General features: G+C 36.9%; 1 protein-coding gene across 2 annotated transcripts in view; it reads right to left on the bottom strand.

Moving 5' to 3' along the window:
* LOC142623737 (uncharacterized) overlaps positions 1–25,973 on the bottom strand; it is a 47,403-nt gene that overhangs the window by 16,422 nt on the left and 5,008 nt on the right. For both annotated transcript variants that reach the window (XM_075797196.1, XM_075797197.1), the window contains exons 4-18: positions 25,028–25,142; positions 20,415–21,176; positions 19,880–20,165; positions 19,359–19,807; positions 19,050–19,176; positions 18,843–18,967; positions 10,660–11,300; positions 10,436–10,553; positions 10,227–10,343; positions 6,212–6,306; positions 4,369–4,520; positions 2,347–2,402; positions 2,051–2,264; positions 378–797; positions 14–288 (exon numbers count right to left, since the gene is read on the bottom strand). In XM_075797196.1, coding sequence (XP_075653311.1) covers positions 14–288; positions 378–797; positions 2,051–2,264; positions 2,347–2,402; positions 4,369–4,520; positions 6,212–6,306; positions 10,227–10,343; positions 10,436–10,553; positions 10,660–11,300; positions 18,843–18,967; positions 19,050–19,176; positions 19,359–19,807; positions 19,880–20,165; positions 20,415–21,176; positions 25,028–25,142 — 3,952 coding nt within the window. The remainder of the gene's footprint in view (positions 1–13; positions 289–377; positions 798–2,050; positions 2,265–2,346; positions 2,403–4,368; positions 4,521–6,211; positions 6,307–10,226; positions 10,344–10,435; positions 10,554–10,659; positions 11,301–18,842; positions 18,968–19,049; positions 19,177–19,358; positions 19,808–19,879; positions 20,166–20,414; positions 21,177–25,027; positions 25,143–25,973) is intronic.

The raw sequence follows: 25,973 nt of genomic DNA, 5'->3' as shown, positions 1-25,973 counted from the left end.
AGAGCATAGAAACCTCTAATATGCCCCTGTCCCCGCGAGACAGTCTTAAGGAAGCAAAATACTTTCCACCACCAAAATCCAGATCAATATCCAGATAATGGACAGCACTTTTCTTCTTTAATAACTTCTTGATCCAATCACCACTATTCACTGGTTTGCAGCTTGTATTAAAATCAGTTAAAGTAATAGTAAAGAATATAATGGCAGGATTAACATAAAAATCAACTGTTGAACAATTCGATATGGTTGCTTGGCTCCCAATGTTATAGCCATTAGTTGTACATACATCTGCACAAGATTACAAAAAAAAAAAAGTTTAGAGTCAAGTAACTTGTGAACTAAAAAATATTGCCATCCCATGAAATTTCTGTTCTTACCCCTTTCACTCAAAAGTACATGTATCTCTGAGTGCAATAAATTGGACACCTTTATGGTAGGAAGAAGAAAAATTTCCTTTTGCTCTTGTAACGCAACTGGTGAATCACTATTTCTAAGATGATCCCTTGATTTATCAGGTTGTATAACAGGCACATCTCTTCCAATGCTCTGAATCAGAAAATACATGCTTGAAACATGTGCACCATTAGATTTGAGAATACAACATGCTGTGCTGAAGGAACATTTCATGGATCCAACAAATAAAGCCTTTTGGACTCTATAGCTTAATTGATCGAGAATTCCAGAGAGACGAACTGCCTTTCCACCTTTAAAATCATCTGACCACTCCACTGAAAGTGAATTCTTAGAATTTATTGAGCCATCTGAAAATTTAGGTCTTAATGAAAATAAGAAGTTACCTGCAACACATCAATCACTAATCGCATTAATTGCAGGTACAGCAAATAATTTAATGTTCATTGTTCACTAAGAAAATCACCATTCTTACACTAAGGTAACTTCCATGAAGAAAAAAAGAAAAAAGCCTGAGATAAGAAGATCTACTTTCAAGCTTGAAGAATAGTAATATTATTCAGCACAATCCAAACTCTAGACCAGACACCAACCTCACAGATGCATTACATCCTTTGCCACTGTGCTAGTTCAACTTTGGTGTGTATAATATCTGTTCATTATTTTCCACAATCCATGATTAATTCCTATTATCAAAATCATATATAAAGTTCATATATGACTTTTTCCATTTCAGACCATTAAGGTGGATAACAAGTTCAAACTTTCCCACATAATTATGAAAAATTTTCCACTCAAAAAACATATTTTGTGGGAGCCACCACTTAAGGTATCCCTCTCCCTAATTAAAGAATTCTTGTCTTAGACAATGTAGTGTGATGATCATGTTTTTCTCAAAGGCTTTCTTACCTCACAATAATATCCATAAATGACTTGTTTTTTGTAAAAGATGGACATTAGTTTATGTAAATTCAGGAACATGTAAAGATCAATACACCAATTTCTTCTCCCACTTAGTCACATTCTATACCTTCACTGTCAATAATGCCATACAAATTTATATAACCTAGAAAAGCAGGCCACCCATGATGTGTACTTGTGGGACGAGCCAAATTCTCAATGTTGTTTTCCACGCTAGTAAATAAGAGACAACATCTGATTTACGGAAAGTGATTTTTCACAGCACTCTCTTCAAAATAAACAAGCAAACATATTACTTTATAGCAGTCATATTTCCCCCTTCAGTTTTTCAGATATTTTAGGATCACACAATAATCTAGATGCACTTCTCCAATACAGTCAAGGAGTAACAACAGCATCATCTATGTAGCAGTACCCAATGAAATTAAATGATCACATTCATGCAAACAAACACTCTAGCCTCAAATCTGATCCCCACTTGAAATCTGTGCTTCTTAAGTGATAAAACACATTTATATAAGATTCTGAGTAATAAGTATCATACATCTCCACATCATAGCTTGTTAAAGAAGCTTACACATATTAATGATAATGATGATGAAGATGATGATAATGACAATAATAGAAAGAAGAGGTTAAGGAAAAGAATAATGGAAAGAAATATAGATAACACTTAAACAAGTGGGGGATTTGATGAACTGAAGTTGACAATGCATACCAACACTTAAAGACGTCAATGCCTTCTCTAATTCACCAGACAAATTGACAGCATCAAACATGGCGATGGAATCATCAATTGTTTCTCCTGTTTTAAGCATCACAGAAGCATAGTCATCTTCATGTTGTTGCGGTTGTCGAAACCGTAGCTCCATAGAGAATCTAGTTTCATTGTGTATTCTTATTAAAGGAGAAACTACAACTGTCAAACCATCCTACAAGGATAAAAATTAATATAATGTGAAACTTTTATGAACTTAATGAAATTAAAGAGTGGAGCCATAATTGAGCAAATACCTCAGATTTTCTTGAAATGTCTACTACAACAAAAGGCCCAGGGTAAGTGTTTGAATCTGTTGAAGGAAATAAAGGGACGAGCTAAGCCCAAATAGAAGTTACACAATCAAATTCTGAAATTAATTGTACAAATTAGAAAACTAGCATATAAAAATCAGGTGATTAAAATATCAAGATTAAGAAGTCAAGGAAGCTTAACTCAATCGTCTCAAGCTGATAAAAAGATACTAAGTGTCTTATAAACATACATGCTTCAAGTTCATGAAAAGTTCCGCATAAAATTTCTCACAAAGCATTAAAATTCATGGTTGAAATTTAAACAGCCAACGAGTCTCATGTGGTACATGATATCCTCACAAAGAATACAATTAACCTTACATGCTACACAAAGGGTAGCACCATGTATTATATAAGCACCACAAACTTTCACATATTATAGTAACTTAAAATTTTTTTTAAAAAAAGCCACCTGATCACTGCTGCTGCTACTTTTCCAACCCACCCCCTCCTCTCTCCCTCTTATCTCAAATTTCAGAGCCATATATAAAGTAAATCACAAAATAGGAACCAATCCTTTATAGTTAATATTTAAGTAGGCAATTTCCTTGTCAAAGTGTTTACATAATAAAACCCATATCTGCTATATAGAGTTAAATACAGATAGTGATCCTCAAGTTTACAAGTTACATGGTACTAACTTTGGTTAACCCCATGGTGCAGCTAAACACTTTGTGGCTTTGCTATAAGATCAGAAAGATTTGAATTTAGGGGAAAAAATTAGTATAAAAATCACAAACCACCTTTAAGAATTTCTACCACATATAAATTCAATTTTTTTTTCTCATAGTACCTTTTTTTTTTAATATAAGTAATAAAAATTTTATTTAAACATTAAGAAGAGAGCTACTCAATTATACATCACATATACAGCTAGGGATCAATTCGATCACAAACACAAATTCAATCATCCATCAAACCATAAATTGAAGAGATAACATAACTTTCTACGATAGGCATCCAATCTACCCCATAGTAACTTTTAAAAGACCCAAAACCAATGGGAAAGAAACCAATGATTTTTAATTAGACTGAAGTGATGAGATGTTCACCAGTAAAAAGAGTGAATTGATCCAAATTGAGGGAATGAAAAAAAAGGTAAAGGAAGACCAAAAATAACATTAGTAGAAATAATAAAAAAGGTAAATTTTAGAAATAATAGAGAGTATAACTTCAGATAGAATAGAATGAAGGAAAAGAACTAATCTGTTGAGGATCCATAGCCGACCCAATATTTTGGGACTAAGGCTTTGTTGTTATTGTTGATGAGAAGTTCACCTAATGGCATATGACCAATAGTAAAAAACAAAGATATTCAATGATGTTGTAAAAAGAAGAAAGACTGTTTGGAAGCCTAAGGTCCCTTCTAGAGTTGCTTTTTTTGTCTAAACTGCAGCTTTGGGGAATATTTGACTGCTGAAAATCTTTGGAAATGGAAGATTTTGATTTTGGATTGGTGTTGTATGTGTAAAAGAAATGGGGAGTCAATAGACCATCTCCTTATCCATTGCCCTCTTATTTCTGATTTGTGGTCTATGGTCTTTACTTTGTTTGGCATTCACTGGGTTATGCCGAAGACAGTGGTGAAGCTATTGGCTTGTTGGCAAGGAAAGTTTAGGCAGCATAGGAATGGCGCTATTTGGATGGTTGTCCCCCATTGTTTGATGTAGTACATTTGACGGGAGCGGAATAACTAGCATTTTGAGGATTTAGAGAAATCAGTTTCAGATCTTAAACTCTTCTTTCTTAAGACTTCTAGACTGGGTTGTAGTGTTAGGCTCTCGTTCTTTCTTTTTTTCAGTCCATGATTTCATGGACTTTTGTACTTTATGCATTTGAGTTGTATTTTTGTCCCTGATGTATACTTCTTGTATACTCAGGTGACACCCTTCATCTTTCTATAATATATTTTTATTACTTATCAAAAAAAAAAAAAAACAATAAGAAGAAAGTGGTTGAAAATACCTTGGACTGACATTATTTGTGTTCCCCAGGCAAGTGCTTGAGCTTCTAAAAGAGAAAGATGTAGCGAAGAAGTTGTTAGGGATCCAGGAATGGCAACTTGGACTGAAACAACTGGTGCAATTTCTGGAGATTGGTTTGCTGTATCTGATTTCCTTGCAATCGTGTAATGAGAAGACCAATCAATCAATATATTATATATCGATTCATATGAACATAAACATGCATGCATGCATGCAAGGCTGTGTAAAAGCACAAACATATGATAATTTAGTAATCACCAATAATACACACACACACACACATCTTTAATGAACCAACTCAATTAAATTGGTACTTAAAAACTGTACTTTGTTCTGGCTGATAATTGTTTTGAATATCTGACATTTTTAAAGTTTAGAAAGACAAAACAACACATTATGTTTGCATCCTCGCATGCATGAATGTATTTATGCTTGCATATACGTAAGCATGTAGGTAACAAGATGAAACATTGAGAGACTATAGTTCAAATCATATTTTCCAGCTGCAACATGTCCTTAGCCATCAATATTTCTCAAAATTTTTAAATAAATATGTTAGAAAAATATTAAAATGATTAAATCCATTTCCTAATAGCTTAAACTTTTGAGACAAATGTTAGTTTATCATGGTATTAGAACATGTAGTTTTGAGTTCGAACTTCATTCTCTAGTATAGGTGACATTTAAAAAGTTAAAAAATCCCACATGTTGGCCTCACATAGTAAAAGAGAGTTTGAGCACATTAAAGGAAAGTGTTAGAAAAATGGTTAAATGATTATATTTACCATTTTCTTATTGCCTAGTGTTTGGGTTAAGTGGTAGTATACTAAGTAGGATCAATGGATTATGGATTAGACATTATGAGCTAGCCACCTCACCAACAGGTAACCAGATAAGGCATTATTTAATAAAAGCTAGTGAACAGCCATAACCCAGCCACTTCTTCTTCATTCTTAAGAGGTCATAAAATTAATTCATCATAAAAAGATAAAAGCAGAAAATATTCAACCTTTTTCTTTTTCTAATTTTTCTTTAAGAGATGTGACCTATCAATTGGATGGCTGTTGACATATTACAAATATGCTAATCAGCATGCATGATGGGCATGGGTAGGACACTTGATCCAATCTGTGACCACGGAAAGCCAGAAATTATTGCAACATTTTGCTAGTGAACACCACAAAGCTTGATAGCATGGCTTGGTTTACAGGCCTACTGATGCAGTTGTTGACCTAGTTCTTGCCTTGAATCAGTCCAGCAGAGCATGTGCAGGCTGCTGATACATAGTGTGCAAGCAGGCAGCATTCAAGGCCTTTGGAGATCCAAACATTGTTGGCCTGGGCTACTGTGCACGTGTACAGGAGGTAGGGTCAGCTTTGTAAGAATGTGGTTAGCGATTAGGCTCTTGTAACTGAATGTAGTTCCCATGTGTGCAATGCTTTAGAGCATGTGCTGCAATTAGGACTGTTAGAAAGTTAGGAACAGTAACCTGCCAGGTTGGCAGGTTGTTACAGAGTTAATTAGAGTGATGCACAGGCAAATGGCTTTGTTATGCTTGTATTAAAAGGGCTGTTGCTCATGCACTCAAATTATGCTGAACATAATGCAAGTTTTCCCTTCTCAACCCCTCAATTCTCTCTAAAATTCCCCCTCTGCTCTCTAAGAAGGCCTGGTTCTGTCGAAGTAACCATTCCCCCATTCCCTAAGTTCTTAGGGATCACAAGGTCCTTAAAAGTGGAAGAATAACAAATGTTACACCTATCTCAATTTGAGCTTGCCTAATGTACATGGAAATGGATGATCATTATATTTTGAGGAGGTACCTTAAAAATACAGAAGCAGACTGATTTCTGGCTATAGTTAAACTTTGCTTGTTGGAGAAGTGACAAAGAAGGCTTAAGCCTATCTGGTTCTCCACCTGTCATGGTAAAGAATAATAAAAAAATTAGTTAAACCAGGTTCAAGATTTATCAACAAAAAAAAAAAAAATGTATGTATGTGAACACTGAACAGAGAAGAGGGTAAAAAGAGAATGAAGTGCTGAAAAATCCAACCTAACTAGATCAGTCAGTGATCAAAATTTTATCGAAAAAAGAGAGGGGGAGGGAGGAAGCAATAGCAATTATTATTATTTTTTTTTTTAGGTAAAAAATTTTATTGAAAAGAGACTATTTCATGCAAAAAAGACATGAAGTAGCCTAAAGAATTACAAAACTTTATGTACAAAAAGATAAAGATTAAAAAACAATAGAATGGAATCTCTATTTGCGAGTCCCCAAGTGCAACTCCAACCAAACAAAGTACCAACAAAATAAGCAAGAAGTTGGTCCCTTGTTCTCTCTGTATCCTCAAGCATTCTCTTATTCCACTCTCGCCAAATAATCCAAATCAAACATAGCAGACCAAATTCCAAATATCACACATAGTGAAACCAAATTTCAAATATCCAACGAGTGTTTTCTCAACTAATTCCTCCAACAAATAAAAGATCTCTATAAGACCCAAGAAATACCAAAAGATTTTAAAGCAGAACTCCACAAATGATAAGCATCTATGAAATGAATCAAAGGTGATCCACCCCCTCCCCACTACACTGGCACATGTAACACCAATCCACTATAGTATATCCTCTCCTTCAAAGGTTGTCACAAGTAAGAATCTTCCCCAAGCTGCTGTCCAAACAAAGAAAGACACTCGATGTAGGGCCTTCACACCCGATATACCCTTCCAAGGGATAAGGACAAGAGGACCCTCAACACACCATAAAAAAAATGGTAAATTGCAAATTACACTCCTAAAGTTTGGAGGTGTTTGGATTTTAAATACTGAAGTTTCAGAATTTGGATTTTACCCCCTGAAGTTTTGGGGTGTTAAGATTTTACATCCTGATGTTTTAGATTTTGGATTTTACCCCCTAAATTTTAGGGGTGTTAGGATTTTACACCCTGAAGTTTCATAATTTGTGCTAGCTATAGAAGTGTTTTCTAGTTTGATGTCCAAGATGGCAGCCAACGAAGATGCAAGAAAGTGGCTTTGTCTCACATATGTTTTTCAGATGACTTGATGATTTTTTCTGGAGCTGATACAAGGTCAATAAGGGCTATTTCCTAAGTTCTTAAGGACTTTAAGAAATTATCTGGGCTGAAAATTAATCCTTCCAAGAGTGAGATATTCTTCTCTGCGGTTCCTTTACCATTGAAGCAGCAAATTCTTGATATTTTATAATTTAAGGAAGGATCACTTCCTGTCAAGTATCTTGGATTACCTCTTATCCCTGGAAAGCTATCCTCTAAAGACTAAGATGTTACTAGAAAAGCTAGCTACAAGGATCAATTCTTGGGCTGCCAAGAAACTTTCCATTCCTGGAACAATCTGGCTTATTCAATCTGTGTTGTACTGTTGTTTGGGATTCAGGTTTATTGGACAAGTTCCTCTATTCTCCCTGTAAAGGAAGTTAAGGATCTTGAAAATCCCTTTAATTCATACTTGTGGAGTGGTTCTGATCAAGCTGTTCATAAGGCCAAGGTTTCTTGGAAACAAGTTTGTCTGCCAAAATCAGGAGGTTTGGGGTTAAAAGGAATCAGAGATTGGAACTGCAGTAACAAGGCCATATGGAATTTACTAATTCAAGCGGGATCTTTATGGGTGGCCTGGGTTCATAAATACCTACTAAAAGGGAAAAACTTTTGGGAGGTTAAAATACCCCAGAATTGTTCATGGGTTTGGAGGCAGATTCTGAAACTCAGAGGGGCTGTAAGAGGTCTTTTCAAGTGGAGAGTTGGTGATGGTAGCAAAATTTATCTCTGGTATGACAACTGGCATCCTCAAGGGGTGCTTAGCTATAAATTTGATGCTCAAGCTATTTTTGCAGCAGGTAGTTATCCTTCTGCTAAGATATCAAGTGTCTTAGTAGATGGGCAGTGCACTGGAGACCTCCTAGAACTCTTGATCAAAGGATTTTGCAACTAGATTATCAGCTTGTTCAGATTTGTGAGGAAGACACCATGGTATGGATCCCTGCAGCCAATGGTTGCTTTTCTTGTAAATCTGCCAGGGAAGCTATTAGATATAGGTGTGCTGTGGTTAATTGGTACAAGGTGGTCTGGGATGCCGCTATTATGCCTAAGCATGCTTTCTTTTTTTGGCTAGCCATGCAAGATAGACTCTCTACTTGTGACAGATTAGCAAAAAGGGTTGGCACGGTGATTTGTTATGTGTTTTCTGCAGAAATCAGTGTGAAAGAAGGGATCATCTATTCTTTTGAATGTTTTTTCCCTAGTAGGATCTGGAAGAGAGTGGTATGGGATTGTCCTAGGCAGCAAGTGAGTGTCCACTGGCATAAGGTAATGGAATGGGATCAATAGCTAGGAGGAAAAAATTGTCCGATCTAGAGTCAGTAAAATGTTAATTGCTGCTGTTGTATATCATTTATGGAGAGAAAGAAACAATGTTAGATTTTTGAACTCAGTTGACTGAAGACCAAATGGAAAAAGGCATTGAGAATGAGATAAAATGGAGAATTGAAGGGAATATTCCAAAGAAAAACCCTTCAGAGCTTTAGTGCTATCTTAGTCTTTGTTGAGTTGTAGTTCGTTTACAGCATGGTTTGTTTGTAGTGTTACTAATAGTTTTCAATTGTGAATTGTTTGTGTAGGCAGGTCTGGGTGTGCAGCTGGTTGCTGCTGGTTTATGTGGTCTGAACTTGTGTACTCTATTCTTCTTTGGTTAATAATAGTATGTTATTCATAAATGAATAAATAAAGACATGCATCACTATTTTAAAATCAGAGGTTCTGGGATAAATTCTCGATTTCAGAGCTCTCTATCATATTTGAATTCGTTAAAGGAAAATCACTAACAGAATCACTTTAGATCTGTCTTTTATTTTATTTTTTTGGTCTCTTTCTTCTGCTCCTAGATAAGAGACCATGGTGAATGCCCAATAGACAATTGCTACTTATCATATGATAAACCTCCTGAAATAAAAATCTTTGAGGACGCTAGTAGCAACTGTATCATTATGAAATCTTTCAAAGTTGCATAATCAACAGTACTGTAATTATAATGGAAATACATACAAAATACTATCTCTCCATTAAACTTATGGTTAAGTTATTAAATTCACCATTTCCTAAAAGCTCAAGCTTTTGAGACAATCGGTAATTTAACATGGTATCAGAGCAGGAGATCTTGAGTTCGGTCTCTGTCTTCACTCTACCTCCCATTTAAAATGTTAAATTCCCACTTGTTGAGCCCCCACTTATTAAGGGGAAGTTTAGACCCACAAGTGAGGGGGAGTGTTAGACTTATGGTTAAGTGATTAAATTTACCATTTCCTAAAAGCTTAAACTTTTGGGACAATCGGTAATTTAACAATCTCTAAAGCCGTGGAAAGTAACATGCCATATTTGCCTAAGAGTAACAACAGACATTATGACTACATCAATTCTCTAGATTGCAAACAGGGAGAAAAAAATATTTTGTCAGATAGGATCAATTATTGTTGTCTGATAAATTATCTAACTTCTGCATAAATATGCACCAGCTTTTTTTCTTTCTTTCTTTCTTTCTTTCTTTTTTCCCTACTATCCAACAACTCCATAGAGAAGGGAATTTTTTTTTCTTTTTTGATGCATTACACATTACAACATTGATAAACTAAGAGTCCACTCCTACAATATCAATTTTACATAAACTGCACAAGCAAATGCATGCCTGCTAATGCAGTGACACATACAAACATTATAAAGAAATGTTTATATATGTGTGTGTGTGCGCGCGCGTGTGTGTTGATGCTTCATAGTTCATATATATCAATAACATAGCAGAGTAGCAGACCTTGCAGCAATTTTCCAAAATCATGGAGTTTCTCACTGAAAAAGGACCAGCCAAATTTAGTTTCCCAAGTACAAAGAGAAGCTTGTCCAGTGAAAGCTCAGTCAGGGATATGTTTAACTGCTAAGTGCCACAATACAGATTGTTAAAAATGATGTAATTAAGAAAAGGGTCCTCAATCAACAATATTGTTAAGCAATCATGTTCTTAACCTCTCCAACTCTGCAATAGATATGAACAGGAACCCCATGTGAAACGGTTTCTGAACCCTGAATCTGGAATCTGGAACGGTAGAATATGCATATTGCAACTGGGCAAAGAAATTCTGACCTACAATTTAGAACCAAAATGGAAGACTTATAAAAAGATAGAGGGGAAATCATTTTCAAAGAAAGGAAAGTGGTAAGAAAGTAAAGTAGCTGGACTAAATACTCACCATGAGCCTGTTTGGGCATCAAAGTAATACATTGCAGTACTTGATGTGCTTATAACCTGGGTTTTGGTCGATAGAACATGTAGAATAATTTGAATATTACTGATGCGACCACAAAGGAGAGGAAAGATGTCCTTTGTATCCAAGAGTTCATGACCAATGGTGAGAGAAATTTCTTCAATTGTGATATCAATGAAAGGGAGAATTCTACCCAGTAAAGAAGTGCTATCTTCACCCATGTGTGCATTATGTTGCAGACTTGTTTCAGAAGCTTCCATGGGGTGGCTATCACGAACAGTGAATACTTTCAACTTGAATGGATTTCCTGGCTTCCTAACGAACTCTGGAACTCCATTAACAAAAGCAACAGCACAATCATTCTTCTTATTCACAAGGTAAAAGGTCCCTCTGACCAACAGATTGTAAGGCTCCCACTTGATATCTCCATCATAACTTTCAGGCTTACAAGAAAGTGCTCTCCAAAGCACCCACCCATTGTCATTAGTGCCAGAGATGTCAACAAAATCCGATCCTGGCCTACAGTTCAACTGCAATGGCTCCCCTGAGTCATTCTTGGCATGCAATGATATCAAGGAGAACCAAAAAACTCGTGATTTCCAACTTCTTTGATTTTGGTACTTGACCTGTATAATAAGTTTTAACAGACATCATACGGCACATCATGATGGTATCTGAAAGACTACAAGGAACAATCAATGATTCCCACTAGAGAAATGAGGGAATGATGAGTTGTTGGATCACTACTTGTTGCAATAATTTATAAATCAGACTTCTTTACTGATGATTCTATGTGTACTCCAAAAGTAGCATTAAAGCAAATGCTCTGTGAACACTACTAATACATAACCACTTTTTCATGGGAGGTGGTTTTTTTTTTTTTTTGTTGGTTGGAGGGATGGGGGAAGGGAAGAGACACAAGAGAGGAGCAGGAGAAGAGAAACAACCTAAGAATTCAAAAAGGAAATGGAAAGTAAAAACATTCACTATTCAAATATCTCAAAAGCTCAAAAGGCAACATCTTGTACAAACTAATTCTATCACTGCCTGTGCGACATTCCTCACCCCATTATGGCCCCTTCAACTAACACTAACTCACAACTTCTCCATGCTACAATATGATATCTTTGTTAATACTACTCAACCAACTTGAAACGGCTCTATATCAGTATAATGAGGTTTCCCAACAAAAACAACTCATAGTTTCAGATCCCACATGGCAAGACTCATACTTGATCTCCCACACATCAAGCAAAAGGGAGCAGAAAACAAATAAGCTATATAGCCACATACTTTTGAAATTGACACCACAATCCTTTTGCATCCAGCTTTGCTACAAGGTGACAGTGCCACCCAACTGTGCTGCAATGCTAGAGCACCATGTAACTATACTGACTCAAAGAAGCTGACTTATCAGGAAAAAAAATAGTGACCCATAAAACCTGAAGTTCAAAAATTAACAAATAGATCAAGTCTGATCAAGGCAATTTTTTTCTGAAACAAGCAGTAAGATTTATTGTACAATCCAACCATGATCCTTGGGTGATCACCTAAGCCAACCTAGCACTTAGGTTTCTCACAGCGACCTATCGGATATACTAGAGCTTTGTAGAGAATCTCACCAAAATATGCAGTTTTAAAATCTGCAGCCCATGCATGCCAAAAAATAAAACCCACAACAAATGTGATGGAGGAAAAATGGTGAAAAGGAAAGATGTTTTTGAAAGCTAAGTTGCTTAGAGAAAAAAAAAAGAATGAACTAGCTCTTCAAGAGACACACTCTTGGAATAATACCTCATAGGTAGATTTCTTGGGTTCAAATTCAACTAGTTACAATGAGGGCAGCCTCACTTATTTATGTATACATAGGCAAGCCACTGATTAGCTAGAAAGTTAGTTACAAGAACCTACCATGTGGCTGTGAAGTGATTGGCCAAAGCCTAACAAACATCTCTAACTAACTAATAGGCTATTGCACTTATCACTAACAATCTATCAACTAACTAGCTTTCTGTTACAAGTGAAAGGATCTACTTATCATACAACATAAGCACTAGTAAACGACTAGCTTTAAAAATGAACTGCATCGAGACTGTGCCTCTTTGGAACACACTTGTTCTCAAGTGTGGCTAGTTGTAAGATGATTTGGTGCATGGCAGGGTAGCAAGTGATGCACATTTAAACCATTGGAGATATGCATATAATCTGGTAGTTCCATTGATCTACATTCTCATTAGTTGTTGTCTTAAGCTGCTGCATCGTGCTAGAGATTAAGGTCTGTTGCTGCTTTGTGTCAAGACTGTAAGTGTAAGTAGCCATGTAGATGCTCTTGCAGCCAACCTTCTTCATTTTGACCATTGGTTTGGGACTAGCTTTCCCCTTCTTTGGTTGCAAGGTGTAACGACCTCCTTTCTTTTCTTTTCTTTTTCTTTTTTTTGATAGGTAATCAGAAAACTATTATTAATGAGAAAAAAAGGAAAAGTACAAATTGTTGATGATGATGAACAGCAAGAAAAAATAGAACAAACAGCACAACAAAAAGAGTAATTAGGAAGCTAAGCTAAGGGAGAGCATAAACTCAAAGAGAGAAGAACAAACAGTAAAACCCCAACAACGAGACCACTCCAAAAGACTACGTTGGCATAAAACCTTTAACTCATCCAACGTCTTCTCATTATCCTCAAAGAAACGATGATTTTGTTCCAACCAAGCAATCCACATTAAGCACCCTGGAACCAAATTCCAAATGTCCAAATTATATTTCCCAAGCCACTGATGCCAACAAGATAACAAACCTGCCACTGAACCTAGCATAACCCAATGAATACCAAAAATCTGAAGCATAAAAATCCATAGGGAATGAGTAACAGGACAATGAAGAAGAAGGTGGTCTACCGGGCTCCCCATCGCAACAACACATACAACACCAAGTAGCCAACAAGCGACCTCTAAGCATTAGATTATCCAAAGTGAGGATCCGACCATGTGCAGCTGTCCACAAAAAATGCCACTCGCCTAGAAATCTTTGGTTTCCAAACACCTTTTCAAGGAAACAAAAAATTTGAAGCACCTCGAATCGCATGGTAATAAGACCGGATGTCAAACTTACCATCCACTTTTAGCCGCCAACCAAGAGTATCACTCCTATCACCCTGAGGAATACAAGTTTGGATAAGTTGGAGTAGAGAATAAGATGCAACTAGCTCCCAATCTCACTTTACATGGGACACGTCGGAATGTTAAGAGCTCTATTTGGTTGGACGTAGGGGATTGGAGTGGATACTTACTTGTCTCAAAGATATACAAGATTGGGTGCCTGGCCATGTTTTTCTTTGTAAGAGATTCAAGGAAAATGGGAAGTTGTTAGAGTTCTGTGGGAGATCTAACAAAGCTGGTCTGTTTGTTGTTATTGCAGTATATTTTGGAGGGTCTAGGAGAGATTGTATAATGATACCAACAAGCTCTAATAGAGATGGCTGGTCTTTGTTTCGGAAAGAGCTTAGGAATTTTTGCTCTGGTGCTAAACCAATATCTCTGGCCAAAGTTTCTTTAAATAATGGTGGTGGAGGTGGTAAGGTTGCTAGTGGTGGCCGGAGTTGGAAGAGTATGTCTGATTATGGTAATCAGCAGAAGATTAGGAATTTTGAAAAAAATGGATCTAAATGGGGGCAGAACGTGATTCATGGAGTTTCTTTTGAACATGGTTCAGCTATAAATGGCAATGTTTCAACTTTTTATGGCAGACCCACGCGGGCTTTCAAGTTTAAGTTGACTCCTGCTTTTTTGGCTTTGAGGGTGTGCAAGCCTGAGGGAGGGAGGCGTGTTGTGACTTGTCTGGATGCTAAGGAGATCAGCTGGCCCAAGGATTTAAGTGTTGGGCTAGAAGTCACAAAACAAACAGGTGGGCTGGATGAAGCCCAACCCGTGGTGCAAGTGCCTTCACTTAAGAAGGGCAGTTAGGTCAAGCCCAGTTTTTTACAAGTGAAGTCTGATGCTCAGTCAACGTAGGTCTTAGGCGAGAGCTCGAGAGGAAATTTGAGTGGAGATTCCAAGTCACCGAAGAGCGCAGCGGTGCCGGATCTGGAACTCAATGCCTCTGCCCTCAACGTCGACTCGGTCCATGGTGCCTCGGTGGTCTCACCGTCAATCTGTTTGGAGGGAGCTAATCCCGTTGCAGCGGTAAGTGCGACGGTGGCCTAACCCGTGGCAGATTCTAAAGGTAAGGATAAAGGGCTTTTAGCCCATTTTTATGAGCTGGAGTTTGATGGGTGCACACCGATGGTAGACTCCGGTGCACCGGGGGCTGAAACAGGCATGGAGAATGGGCATCACCTCTCCGTGTTGGATCCTGACTCCGGCAAGGTGGGTTCTTCAGACATGTTGGATCAGTGGGTGAAACATAATCGTTTTTCCCCTTTGTCTGAGCTGGGTAACGAGATGGGTACTTAGTTTGGGGAAGGGGAAGATCGAGATGAGGTTTTTAGTGACTACCACGAAGTGGTGGTACAGCCGAGGTCAGTGGCTTCTGTTGGTCTTAGTGATAATGATTCTAGGCTTCTTTTCCTGCCGTGGGACATGAGTGGAGCTGATAACTGTGGTGGTGGTAGTGGGGCGAAAGATAACTGTCGTTTGGAGTGTAATCCTTTGACTCAGTGGGACCCCAATACACTTGGTGAGGTGGTGATGGTTCAGGATGATGTAGGAGGGGCTCAAGTGGCAGAAACTTAACCAAATTCAAGTTGGGTGTCCCAACTGATGAAAGATTTTTGTAAATTGGTGGGTTTTCCTATTGTGAAACATGAAGCTCATTGTTTGGCTTTGTTTCACCTTCTTGAACAAGAATGTCTCAAGGTAATCGATGTTAGGGCACCTAAGCAAACTACAAACTCAAGGTCATGGGGTCTTAGGGAGCTTAAGGGGCTTATTTCTAATGTTAATTACGATGGTGTCTCTTCTAGGAGTAGGAGCAGAGCTCCTTCGAATGCTATGGGGGTTGTTGGTAGTTTTAAATGAATTTACGCCTACTTTCTTGGAACGTAAGGGGGATTAACAATCCCCAGAAGAGACAGGTTTGTAAGAATCTTCTAAAAGAGTGGAAATGTGATATTGTTTGTTTTCAAGAAACGAAAGTAGCTTCTATCGACACTGCTTTTGAACGAAGTTTATGGGGAAGTCCTTTCATTGATTGGGATGCTTTGGATTGTCGGGAGGGGTCTTGCTGGTTTGGGACAAGAGGGTTTTTGTTAAGATGGATGTTATTGCTGGACAGTTTTCTGTCAGTGTCTAATTGAGAGGGGTGGTGGATGACTTTGTTTGGGCCTATACAAGTGTATATGGCCCCAATGATGACGAACAGCGGTCTTTTTTGTGGGAGGAGTTATTACGGGTGCGCACCAGGTGGCCCATGGAATGATGTTTAATAGGAGATTTTAATATTATCAAGTACCCAAGTGAAAGACTTGGCTGTGAGTCATTCAGCCCTGCTATGTTTGCCTTCTCGGACTTTATAGAGAGTAATTCTTTAGTTGATCTACCGTTAGAGGGGGCTTCCTTTACATAGTTTAGAGATTCTGGTATCCCCTCTATGTCAAGAATTGACAAGGCTTTGGTTTCTCTAGATTGGGAGGAACATTTTGGGAATATATCCCAACGGATGCTTCTTCGTGTTATTTCAGATCACTGTCCGCTTTAGTTGGAAGCTGGTGTTGTTCGTCAAGGCCGAAGTGCCTTCCACCCGAAATGGTTTGATATGGACATATTCTTTCATGCCCAAGTATTAGATGGCATACATCCATGGTTGTCACATCACAAAGAACATAATCTTGAAAGTCATTAATTAAGAACACTAAGCACTTTCTAGAATCTCTAACTTCACCTCCTTTCTTGGAGCAAGATAGCTTTTGTGGTTGGGGCTGGTCTTGATTCTTCAATTCAAGATTGTTAAAAACTTCTTGTGACACCATATTCTCGTAGCTACTTCTTCTAAGCCACTTGTCATTCTCCATTTCTTTCTTTGGAACTTGTAAGACGTCTGTTACTAATGATAAATCCTCTTCCTCTATATGAGCATCTACTTCTTCCACGTATTGATCATTTACGGGTTCTTGAAAGCATTCCCCTCCTCTATTGTCTTCAATTATCAATTCACTATCACACATTTCTTCTTCTTCTTCATATATTGGAAATTCTTCATCTTCCTGGTCTTCATAACCTTCAATCATCAAAGCTTTACCCTTGCCTTTAGCATTAACTCCCCCTTTCTTGCAATCTGTGGCCTTGTGCCCAGCTTCTCCACACTTGTAGCACTTAAAATGAAAAGCTTTGTGCTGATTTAGGGACTGGTTTGACTGTACCAGAAGTTGAAGGCATGCCTACGCTGTCAATCTTGAAAAGTTGTGCACTATTAGTAGTTGGCCTTCCTCGAGTGCTGACTTGGGTACTTCTACCACCACCAAAAGCTCGGAACTGCACAAAAGCTTTCTTGCAAGTTGCCTCTCAAACATCAAAGCTCTATTTTAAGCTTCAGAAACAAACCACATTTGGTGCAATGATAAGGCATCTTGAATTGATGGTTTAAGACCACTCAAGAACCTTGCAATCATCTGCTCTTTACTCTCATTCAGGTCTACTTAAGCTACCAGTGATAAAATGTCTCTATATACTCTTCCACACTGCCATGTTGCTTCAAATTATGCAGTTGTTTGTACAAGGACTGCATATAATTGAAAGGTAGAAACTAGTTTCTCATTTTCTACTTCATCTTGCACCAATCTTGGATCTTTCTTTTACCCCTCCTAACTCTTTGAACTTGGAGTTGTTCCCACCAGACTGAAGCTCTCCCTCTCAGCTTGATAGAGATCAATTTCACCTTCTTGGAATCTGGTACCTCATGGAAATCAAAGATTCTTTCCACTTGGTTAAGCGAATCCAAGAATTCTTCATGATTCAAGCTACCATAGAATTTAGGTAACTCAATCTTGAAGTTTGATTCCCGTTTTGGTTCTCCCCTTGGAGGACCAAGCACTTGCCTTGGAACACCTCCTCTAGGCTAGCCAATTGGGTTACTAAAGTTGTTGTGACTGTCAGTTTCAGCATTTTCAGTAGGTTCATCATCGTTTCTAGGATGATAACGCTGGTTTCTTCTCACTTCCTCAGTCAAGGCAGCAAGCTTCCCCCTTAGCAGCTCCACAGTCTACTCCAATGTCACTTGGGGTTCTCCTTCTTGGTGTAGTTGCGGCTGCTGCCCAGGATGAACCTCCACCTCAGGTTCATGTGTTGCAAAAGCTTTCTTGTTCCTTCTATTGTAAACTATTGGTGCCATCTTCACAAATTCTTAGGCTCACTAGTAGAGGAAAGAAAATAAAATCAAGATAGGTTCTCGACAATAGGAAATGAAGAAACAAATTGCAAACGAACTTGAATCCTAAGGATCCCAAGCTCTGATACCAAATTATGATGGAGAAAAAATGGTGAAAAGGAAAGATGTTTTAGAAAGCTAAGTTGCTTAGAAAAAAGAAAAAATGAACTAGCTCTTCAAGAAGCACTCTTGGAATAATACCTCATAGGTAGATTCTTGGATTCAAATTCAACTATTTACAATGAGGGCAACCTCACTTATTTATATATACATAGGCAAGCCGCTAATTAGCTAGAAAGTTAGTTACAAGAACCTACCATGTGGCTGCGATGTGATTGGCCAAAGCCTAACAAACATCTCTAACTAACTAGTAGGCTATTGCACTTATCACTAACAATCTTTCAACTAACTAACTCTGTTACAAGTGAAAGGAACTACTTATCATACAACATAAGCACTAGTAAACAACTAGCTTTAAAAATGAACTGCATCAGAATGACAAGACCCAAAACCAGCATTGTACCCAAATAGAGCATATGCACAATAATTACAGAATCACTGTCTCAACGCCATTAATAAACCTAAGAGCATAGCCAAAATCCTATAGCCATCATTAGTGCCGAAACATATATTTTAAATTGAGATTTTAAAACTTTAACAGCAAACCAGAGCATGGATTCGCATATGTATGCTCAGTACCTATATTTGTAATACACTAACACATTATAAACAGATAATCCTTCAATTTTGGAAAGTGGTATTTCTCAGGCCCCTACATTAAACATAAATTAAAGCATTAGAAATTCCATACCCTGAAAAGGGCCCTTTCTCCAACAAGAGAATAATGAACTGCACCAACTAAATTGTACTTATTATCTCTTTCTTCAACGGTAATGTACATGTGTTGGTCAACATCTTGAATTGCAACAATTGCTCCTATAAAGATTATAGATGTGATTAATTGAACTTCCATCCAATTTTCAAGAAACATAATTAAATGTTTAGATAAGCGAAGTACCATTAGGAACCATTAGTTCCATACTATCATCCGATTCCTGACCACTGGCCCAGATCCTTTCATTTGATTTGCTGGTCGCTCCATGGCTAAATAACCCAGAAAAGGTTGAGAATGTAGACAAAATCATCTGAAGCAACAATAGCAGGTAAAAGTCAGTAAGACATGTCTTAATATTTGTAAGAAAGAAGTTTAAGGCATGTATTTTTCTGGACAAAGTATCAGCACAAGAAATAATTATGATGCCTAAGGGGACTCATAACAACTTTATGAAAAAAAAAAAAAAAAAGGAGGAAATAAAGCATTCCTCACCTGTATTTCGGAAAGAGAAATTTTCACATCAAACCCGGAAACTGAACCATGACCTAACCAGACCTGATTTTGGTGCAAAGGACCATTCTCTGGCTTCTCTACTTCCACAAAAGCACCTAACTGTTCCAAGATACACTTCCGATGACTTAAACAGAATTTCTTAGATGCACAATTTTCTACAGTATCCCTCGAGCAACTTGCTTCATTATCAAGATGGATCACATTTCTGTGCTGAAATACTTTAGCGGGAGCCCCAGATGCATAGCAAGACATATTAATTGATGTGACAGATGAAAAATTAGGAATTTGGATTTCATTTTCCACACTTTCATGAAGGACTTGAGAAAAGATTGAAAACCGAGATAGATGAAATATGAGCTTTCTTCTCATTTTTGCCAACTCAAATTTCAATTGGACATCAACCTCGAGCACAAATTCCCGAAAACCACCTGCATTAGTGAAATAATTATTTGGATATATTAGGCATAATTATAACTTATGACCAAAGAAGGGGAGCATACCAGATTCATCTTCAATCACGAGAACAAGAGAAAATTGGGACACATCAATTTTAAAAGCTTCCAGCATTTCCTTTTTGCCATGTTGAGATGCACAGGGCATTTCTTGGCCATTGTCCTTGACAAAATGATCATCCAGTCTACTCACATCCTCCTCATGCTCCGCTTTTTTTATGATTTTATCAGATGATTGAATGACAGATATAAGATTTCTGACACAATGAAGATACAAAGCAAGCCAATGAACGAACATTGCCAAAGCTGTTGTTTCAAGCAAAATAAAACCACCCTGCCCAATATTATCAAGTTTCACTACAGTCAGAAAACTAATGATTTTTTTTTTTTTAAAACCACAGAAACTTAATGATTTAGCTAAGAAGAAACCAACATTCATATGCACGACATTTTAAAAATGCAAAGTCATCTTTAAGCATAAGAAAAAAGTCTCCGACAATAATCATATGAGCAATATATACAGCAAGGGAAGTGTAAAGGAGATTATTGCTCTCCTCCAATCCAGTCTCCACCAAATTATCACCTGTATTTCCCAAGAGATTGTTCGAAATTCACTGCCAACAGAAAGGGATGATTGAAGCTTATTCAACCGATGTGCTCCAACCAGATCATTCTTTAGTGAGCATCTTGCAATAACAACCTCACTCAGTTCAATATTTGTGAATAACCAATGAGTTGGCTTTTCAGAATCAGTCATCAAAGTGGAATTTTCAACAATGTTGCTCGGACTATCAGAATATGATGCATATTCAGGGGGAGCCAACCTTAAAGTAATCATGCAAGTAGAAAGTGACATTTCATATAAGCTACCAAGAGATTGCAGACACAGATCCTTCAGTACAGACTGATCAGTATTTTCTCCTATTTGATTCTGATATCTAAAAATAACAGACTGGATTCCTGACAAATTTATGAGAACTTCCATTTGTTCTTTGCAAGGTATCTCAAAGCTTGTTTGCTGAACAGACGCCCAAATTCCACAATCAGACAAACCACCTTCAGTGAACTTTCTACTAGTTGAAGCATCAAAGATTTTCATGGAACTCTCCACATGTTCGCTCCTCCTAGAAACATGAAGAACCATATCCACTGACTTGAGTTTGAAGGTTCCGTATATTTTAAATAGCACACTAACATAAATCAAGGGATCTCCTTCTACTATTATCTCCTCTTTTTCAGGTTCAGCAAGCGCAGTCTCTTGCATGGTATATTCTTGAGGTACAGGACCACTAGGATCAAAGCAATGGTAAACATGTGATACTGCAGAATATAAACCTCCAACCACCTATCAAAAATAATATTCTTTGGTCAAAATTGGTAAAAAATATAAATAATTTAATCATGTACAAAGAACTCATGGGATTACACACACATGCAAATACAACATAAGGACATGAAAACAACAACAACCACATGATGTCAAAGCTTTTGTTCACCCAATTATCAATCCTTAATTAGAAAGTAACTACAAGAATTACAATGACAATTACAGTACAACAATAACTCCAATGGAAACAGAAGCTGGCATTCTTGAAGTCATTATGTTAACTATCACAACCCATGGTCATCAAGACAATTAAAATTAAAACTCAGAGCATTAAGTCCCAACATATCAGGGTCTCAAACCATTTCTCGCCATTCAGTTCTACTCATGGGCATATCTGCCTTAAAGCTGTAGCCAGCACACTTTTTCTCAGAACTCCACCAAGAATCTTTCCAGCTGTCTACCTTCCTGCCTTGTGGCACCTTCAAAATATACCAAGCCACTTCCAGAAAGCTGAAAGTGCCAAAAGGACAATAAGGCTGAAAAAGGGAAAGGTAGAGAGATAGTGGAAATTTGCAAAATATTTTGTAATGAATATGAGTCCGGATATTAGATACAACTTGTGACAATAAAGGATTTATCAGCTGACTCAAATTATTTGGTCTATGGCCTTTGTTGAGTTAAAAAATAAACAAATAAATAAATTTCATAGGTTAAAAACACATTTTATTGAAAAATCAAACCAAACTGGTCCCCTATTAGAGAGAGTTTTTTTTCCCATACAATTGTAAGTGCATTCTTCAATAATAATAATGATAAGGGAGTTCAGGATGCACCCAGTGCCCACGTAACTAAGGTTCTGCTAACTATACTAACTGTTGATGCGAGACTTAAATGCAAATGATACTGAAATCATTTATCTTTTTTTTCTTTTTCTTGGTGGGGGGGGGGGGGGGGGGTTGGGTTTAGGAATATTTGTTAGTTTCAAGAAAATAACCACACAGACCATACCCATAAACATGCATAAACTTATAAAATGTCAATAGCTTAAGGTTAGTCACAGATCAAAGCCCAGTTACTCTGTAGCACTGAAGTCAACAATATTTGGCACATAGAAATTAACAAAATAAATTTCAGCAGAACATGAACCTTTTGCAGTATAATGGCACTTCTCAAAGACAATTTGTGTGCCATATTAATCCCATAATCTAAAAAACAATTATCCCAAAGGTATGAAACTTTTTTAAAATTTATTCTTTTATTTTAGTTGTAACCTTCAAAAAATAATTATACTAGTACTATGACCATGCAAAGCACTCATTCATAAAAATTAGTACATAAATTAAAAAATATATACCAATAATATCAGTGAAATCAAACAATAAAATAGAATACAAATAAAAGGCTGAGTTTTAACAAAACCAAAAATGATAATAAATCATTAATGTTATTTAAATAAATAGTAAAACTTCTTTTAAATTTCTTGAAATTTTTAAAAATAGTGTTTTAATACTTTAATTATTTTTTAAAAATTTTATCAATAGTGCTTCACCCAAAATAAATTATCTTGATAATTTTAATGTACTTATTACCATATGGTAGAAGTACGCCATATGATGTATAAACCTTACATTGAGCCATATGGCATAAGCATAGCATCTAGGGCCAAAAATTATAACAAACGATTAAAATATAATACAATAACCAAACCTTGGTCACAAAATTTTAGGGTTAGCTAAATCCATTCATAATAGAGTGACTAAATATTGTGTTGGCCACCAACCTACTGCAACCCTCCTTTTTCTAGGCTAGGGACTGACTGTGAACAAAATATATGACATTAAGCACTAACACAAACAAAGTTATCTAATTAAAACATAATAAGTATATATAATAATTCAGTTTAAATTTGTTTTTGAATATTTTGGTAATAGGATTTTAATTAGAGTGGTTTGAACTTTTTCAAATTTCGGTAATAGAATTTATTGAATAATTTTATTAAATGGGGGCAACCCCAATACACAAGCTGTGTACAGAAATAGGAATCCATGAAATCGAGGAATCCCTCTACAGATAATGATAAAAACAACAAAGTCCACTCATATAAAGATTTCAAAAACCAGTATTTCAAATTCATCACACTCAATTCATGACCCTCAAAGCACCGAGCACTTCGTTCTTCCCAGTTATAAATAAGACACAAAGGAACCACTCACCATACCTCCCAGCAAACTTCCCCTTCCAACTTACCAATGACTTTTTCACTGAAAGTTGCATAACCCAAGAAACACCAAACAAACAAAATATCATGGACCACAACTTCCCAACCACAGCACAGTGAAGAAAGAGATGATTCACATCGTCCCCATTTCATTTACACATGAAACCAGTCCACAACAACTAAATCCCTTCTCAAAAAAAAAAATTTATAAGTAAGAAAAGTTTATCAAAAAAACAACTTTATGCAAAAAAAAAAAAGGCATAAAGAAGACAAAAAGTACAAAGAATAAAGGGAAAAAAAAAAACAAAAACAAAAATATGTACAAGTGAGAAAAGAACCAATGAACAGAGAGAGAGAATCACTAGATGTGAGTCCCCAAGCCCAATACCAATCAAACAGTGAACCACTGAAAGCAGCAAGCAACTAGTCTCCTGAAAGATCCACATCCTCAAACGTCCATCTATTACGCTCCCTTCTTAAAATATTTGTTGTCAAAATCCTCCCCAATATCACACACCATGAAAAGAACACAATCAATGGGACACAAACTTTCCAAATACCTTTTCAAGGAAAATCTGCACCACCCTCTCGCAAAGAATTGTAGTAGCTCTTCACTTGAAAGCCTTATTGTGGTGAAGGGGACCACACCAATTTGTCATCCTCCTTATGTTGAATCTTTGAATTGTAAAGATCCTCCCATGTTTGCCACTTCCCAATCCTGCATTGCATGATTAAACGAGAGATTCCAATACAGCTGGTCATGTCCAAACTCTATATGATCTGCCACCATAACATCGCTATCCAGCACTATAAGAAACAGCTCAGGATATGTCTCCTTGAGGCAAATTGCTCCTTGCCACAAATCATGCCAGAATCTAACTTTAGAGCAGTCCCCAATGTCAAATCAAATAAAGCGAGCAAAGCTATCCCATTCTCATCTAATACACGTCCATAAACCCACCCCATATGGGCCCCTAACCACCCCTGAACACCAAATCTAACTTTGGTAATAGAATTTCACCCAAAGTAAACCACCTTAGCAACCTTAATATACTTTTAGTGATCCAAATAGCAAAAACACAGCATACAACAATGACATGTAAAACTTACATTGAGTCTCATGGTGTAATGATACACAAAACCCAATTTTTAGTATACAGTACATCATATGCTAAGAAAAATATATCCGTTAGAGATTGAAAAGTTGTTAACAAAGAGAGACACATTCACTCACTTCGATCAAGGATCATTGGTCAAAAATTACAATTTGTCACTTGTACAACAATGAACCCAACACTGAAAATACATAGTATTTTGAAGTTACCATAATTATTACATTTGGATTAACAACCTGAGACTGAAACAAAGACCATTAAAGACTACTTTCTTCCACAAATATGTTTATAGGATTGTGTCCTTGCAGCAGAGGACATGCTCAAGAAGAACTTCACAAGTAACAGGTGTATAGTGTAGAACATCAGAAACTACTATCATCATTAAGAAGAGGCGAGCCCCACAAATAAAGAAACAGAAAGTTGAAGTTCAATTAAAGATATGTTCAATAAAAAAGAAGGTATGCATTAGTAAACGAGTACATTAAAACAAGTCAATTAAAAATCAAATTTCATTAGGCAATAGAAAATCACAACACCTGAAAGAGAGCATACAACTCATCCATATATGATAAAATGGTGATTCCCATAGCCTTCCCACAAAAGGCTGCTGAGGAAGCTACAACAGCTGTGCTAAATGAATGAAGATAATTCCTGCAATACAAATGCAATTCTTTCACAATCAAGACATGTAACGCAGGACAAACCAAAACAATCCAAAATAAACCAAAAAACAGGAAAACAAAGAAAGGAGAACTAGGTGTCAGCAACTTAGGCAGGCCTGCTTGGATTCAGCACCAAGCAACGGAAACCTCTAAGAGTTAGCACCTGGGGTTGGCTAGAATTGGCACCAGACCATTAAAATAATACTAACAACAATAACAAAACCTTAGTCCCACATTTTTTGAGGTCAAGTGTGGATCCTCAACAGTGTGTGTTAGTGTCAGCCATATGTATTCTTTTCCTCCATTCTATTCTTTTTGAAGCCATAACTTCTCCTACTTCCTAAATTGAAACATCCTTTTTAACTACTTCTACTAATGTTATTATTGGTCTTCCTTTACCTTTTTTTTGTTCCCTCAACTTGAATCATCTCAATCTCTCTTACTCTTACTGATGCATTAATCACTCTCATCTGCACGTGACCAAACCATCTTAAGCAACTTTCCTTCATTTTTTCATCAATAGGTGTCACCCATATCTTTCAAATCCTAACTTCCCATGTATTTCCACTATCCATCTTAACATTCTCATTCTAGTTACACTCATTTTATGAATACGTTGCTTCTTACCAGCCCACCATAAAGCACCATAGAGTATAACTGATCTTATAGCAATCTTATAAAATTGTCTTTAACTTAATAGGAATTTTACAATCACACAGAATTCTAGTGCGCTTTTCCACTTCATCCACCCTACTATTTCTCTCTATTTAATGGACTATTGATCCAAGATCAAAAGCACCCACTCTTTTGTATCTCCCAA

The sequence above is a fragment of the Castanea sativa genome, chromosome 2 (genome assembly GCF_040712315.1).
Source record: "Castanea sativa cultivar Marrone di Chiusa Pesio chromosome 2, ASM4071231v1".
NCBI classification, from domain to species: Eukaryota; Viridiplantae; Streptophyta; class Magnoliopsida; order Fagales; family Fagaceae; genus Castanea; species Castanea sativa.
The sequence above is the reverse complement of the archived record's forward strand: the minus strand, read 5'-3'. Positions and strand labels throughout refer to the sequence as shown.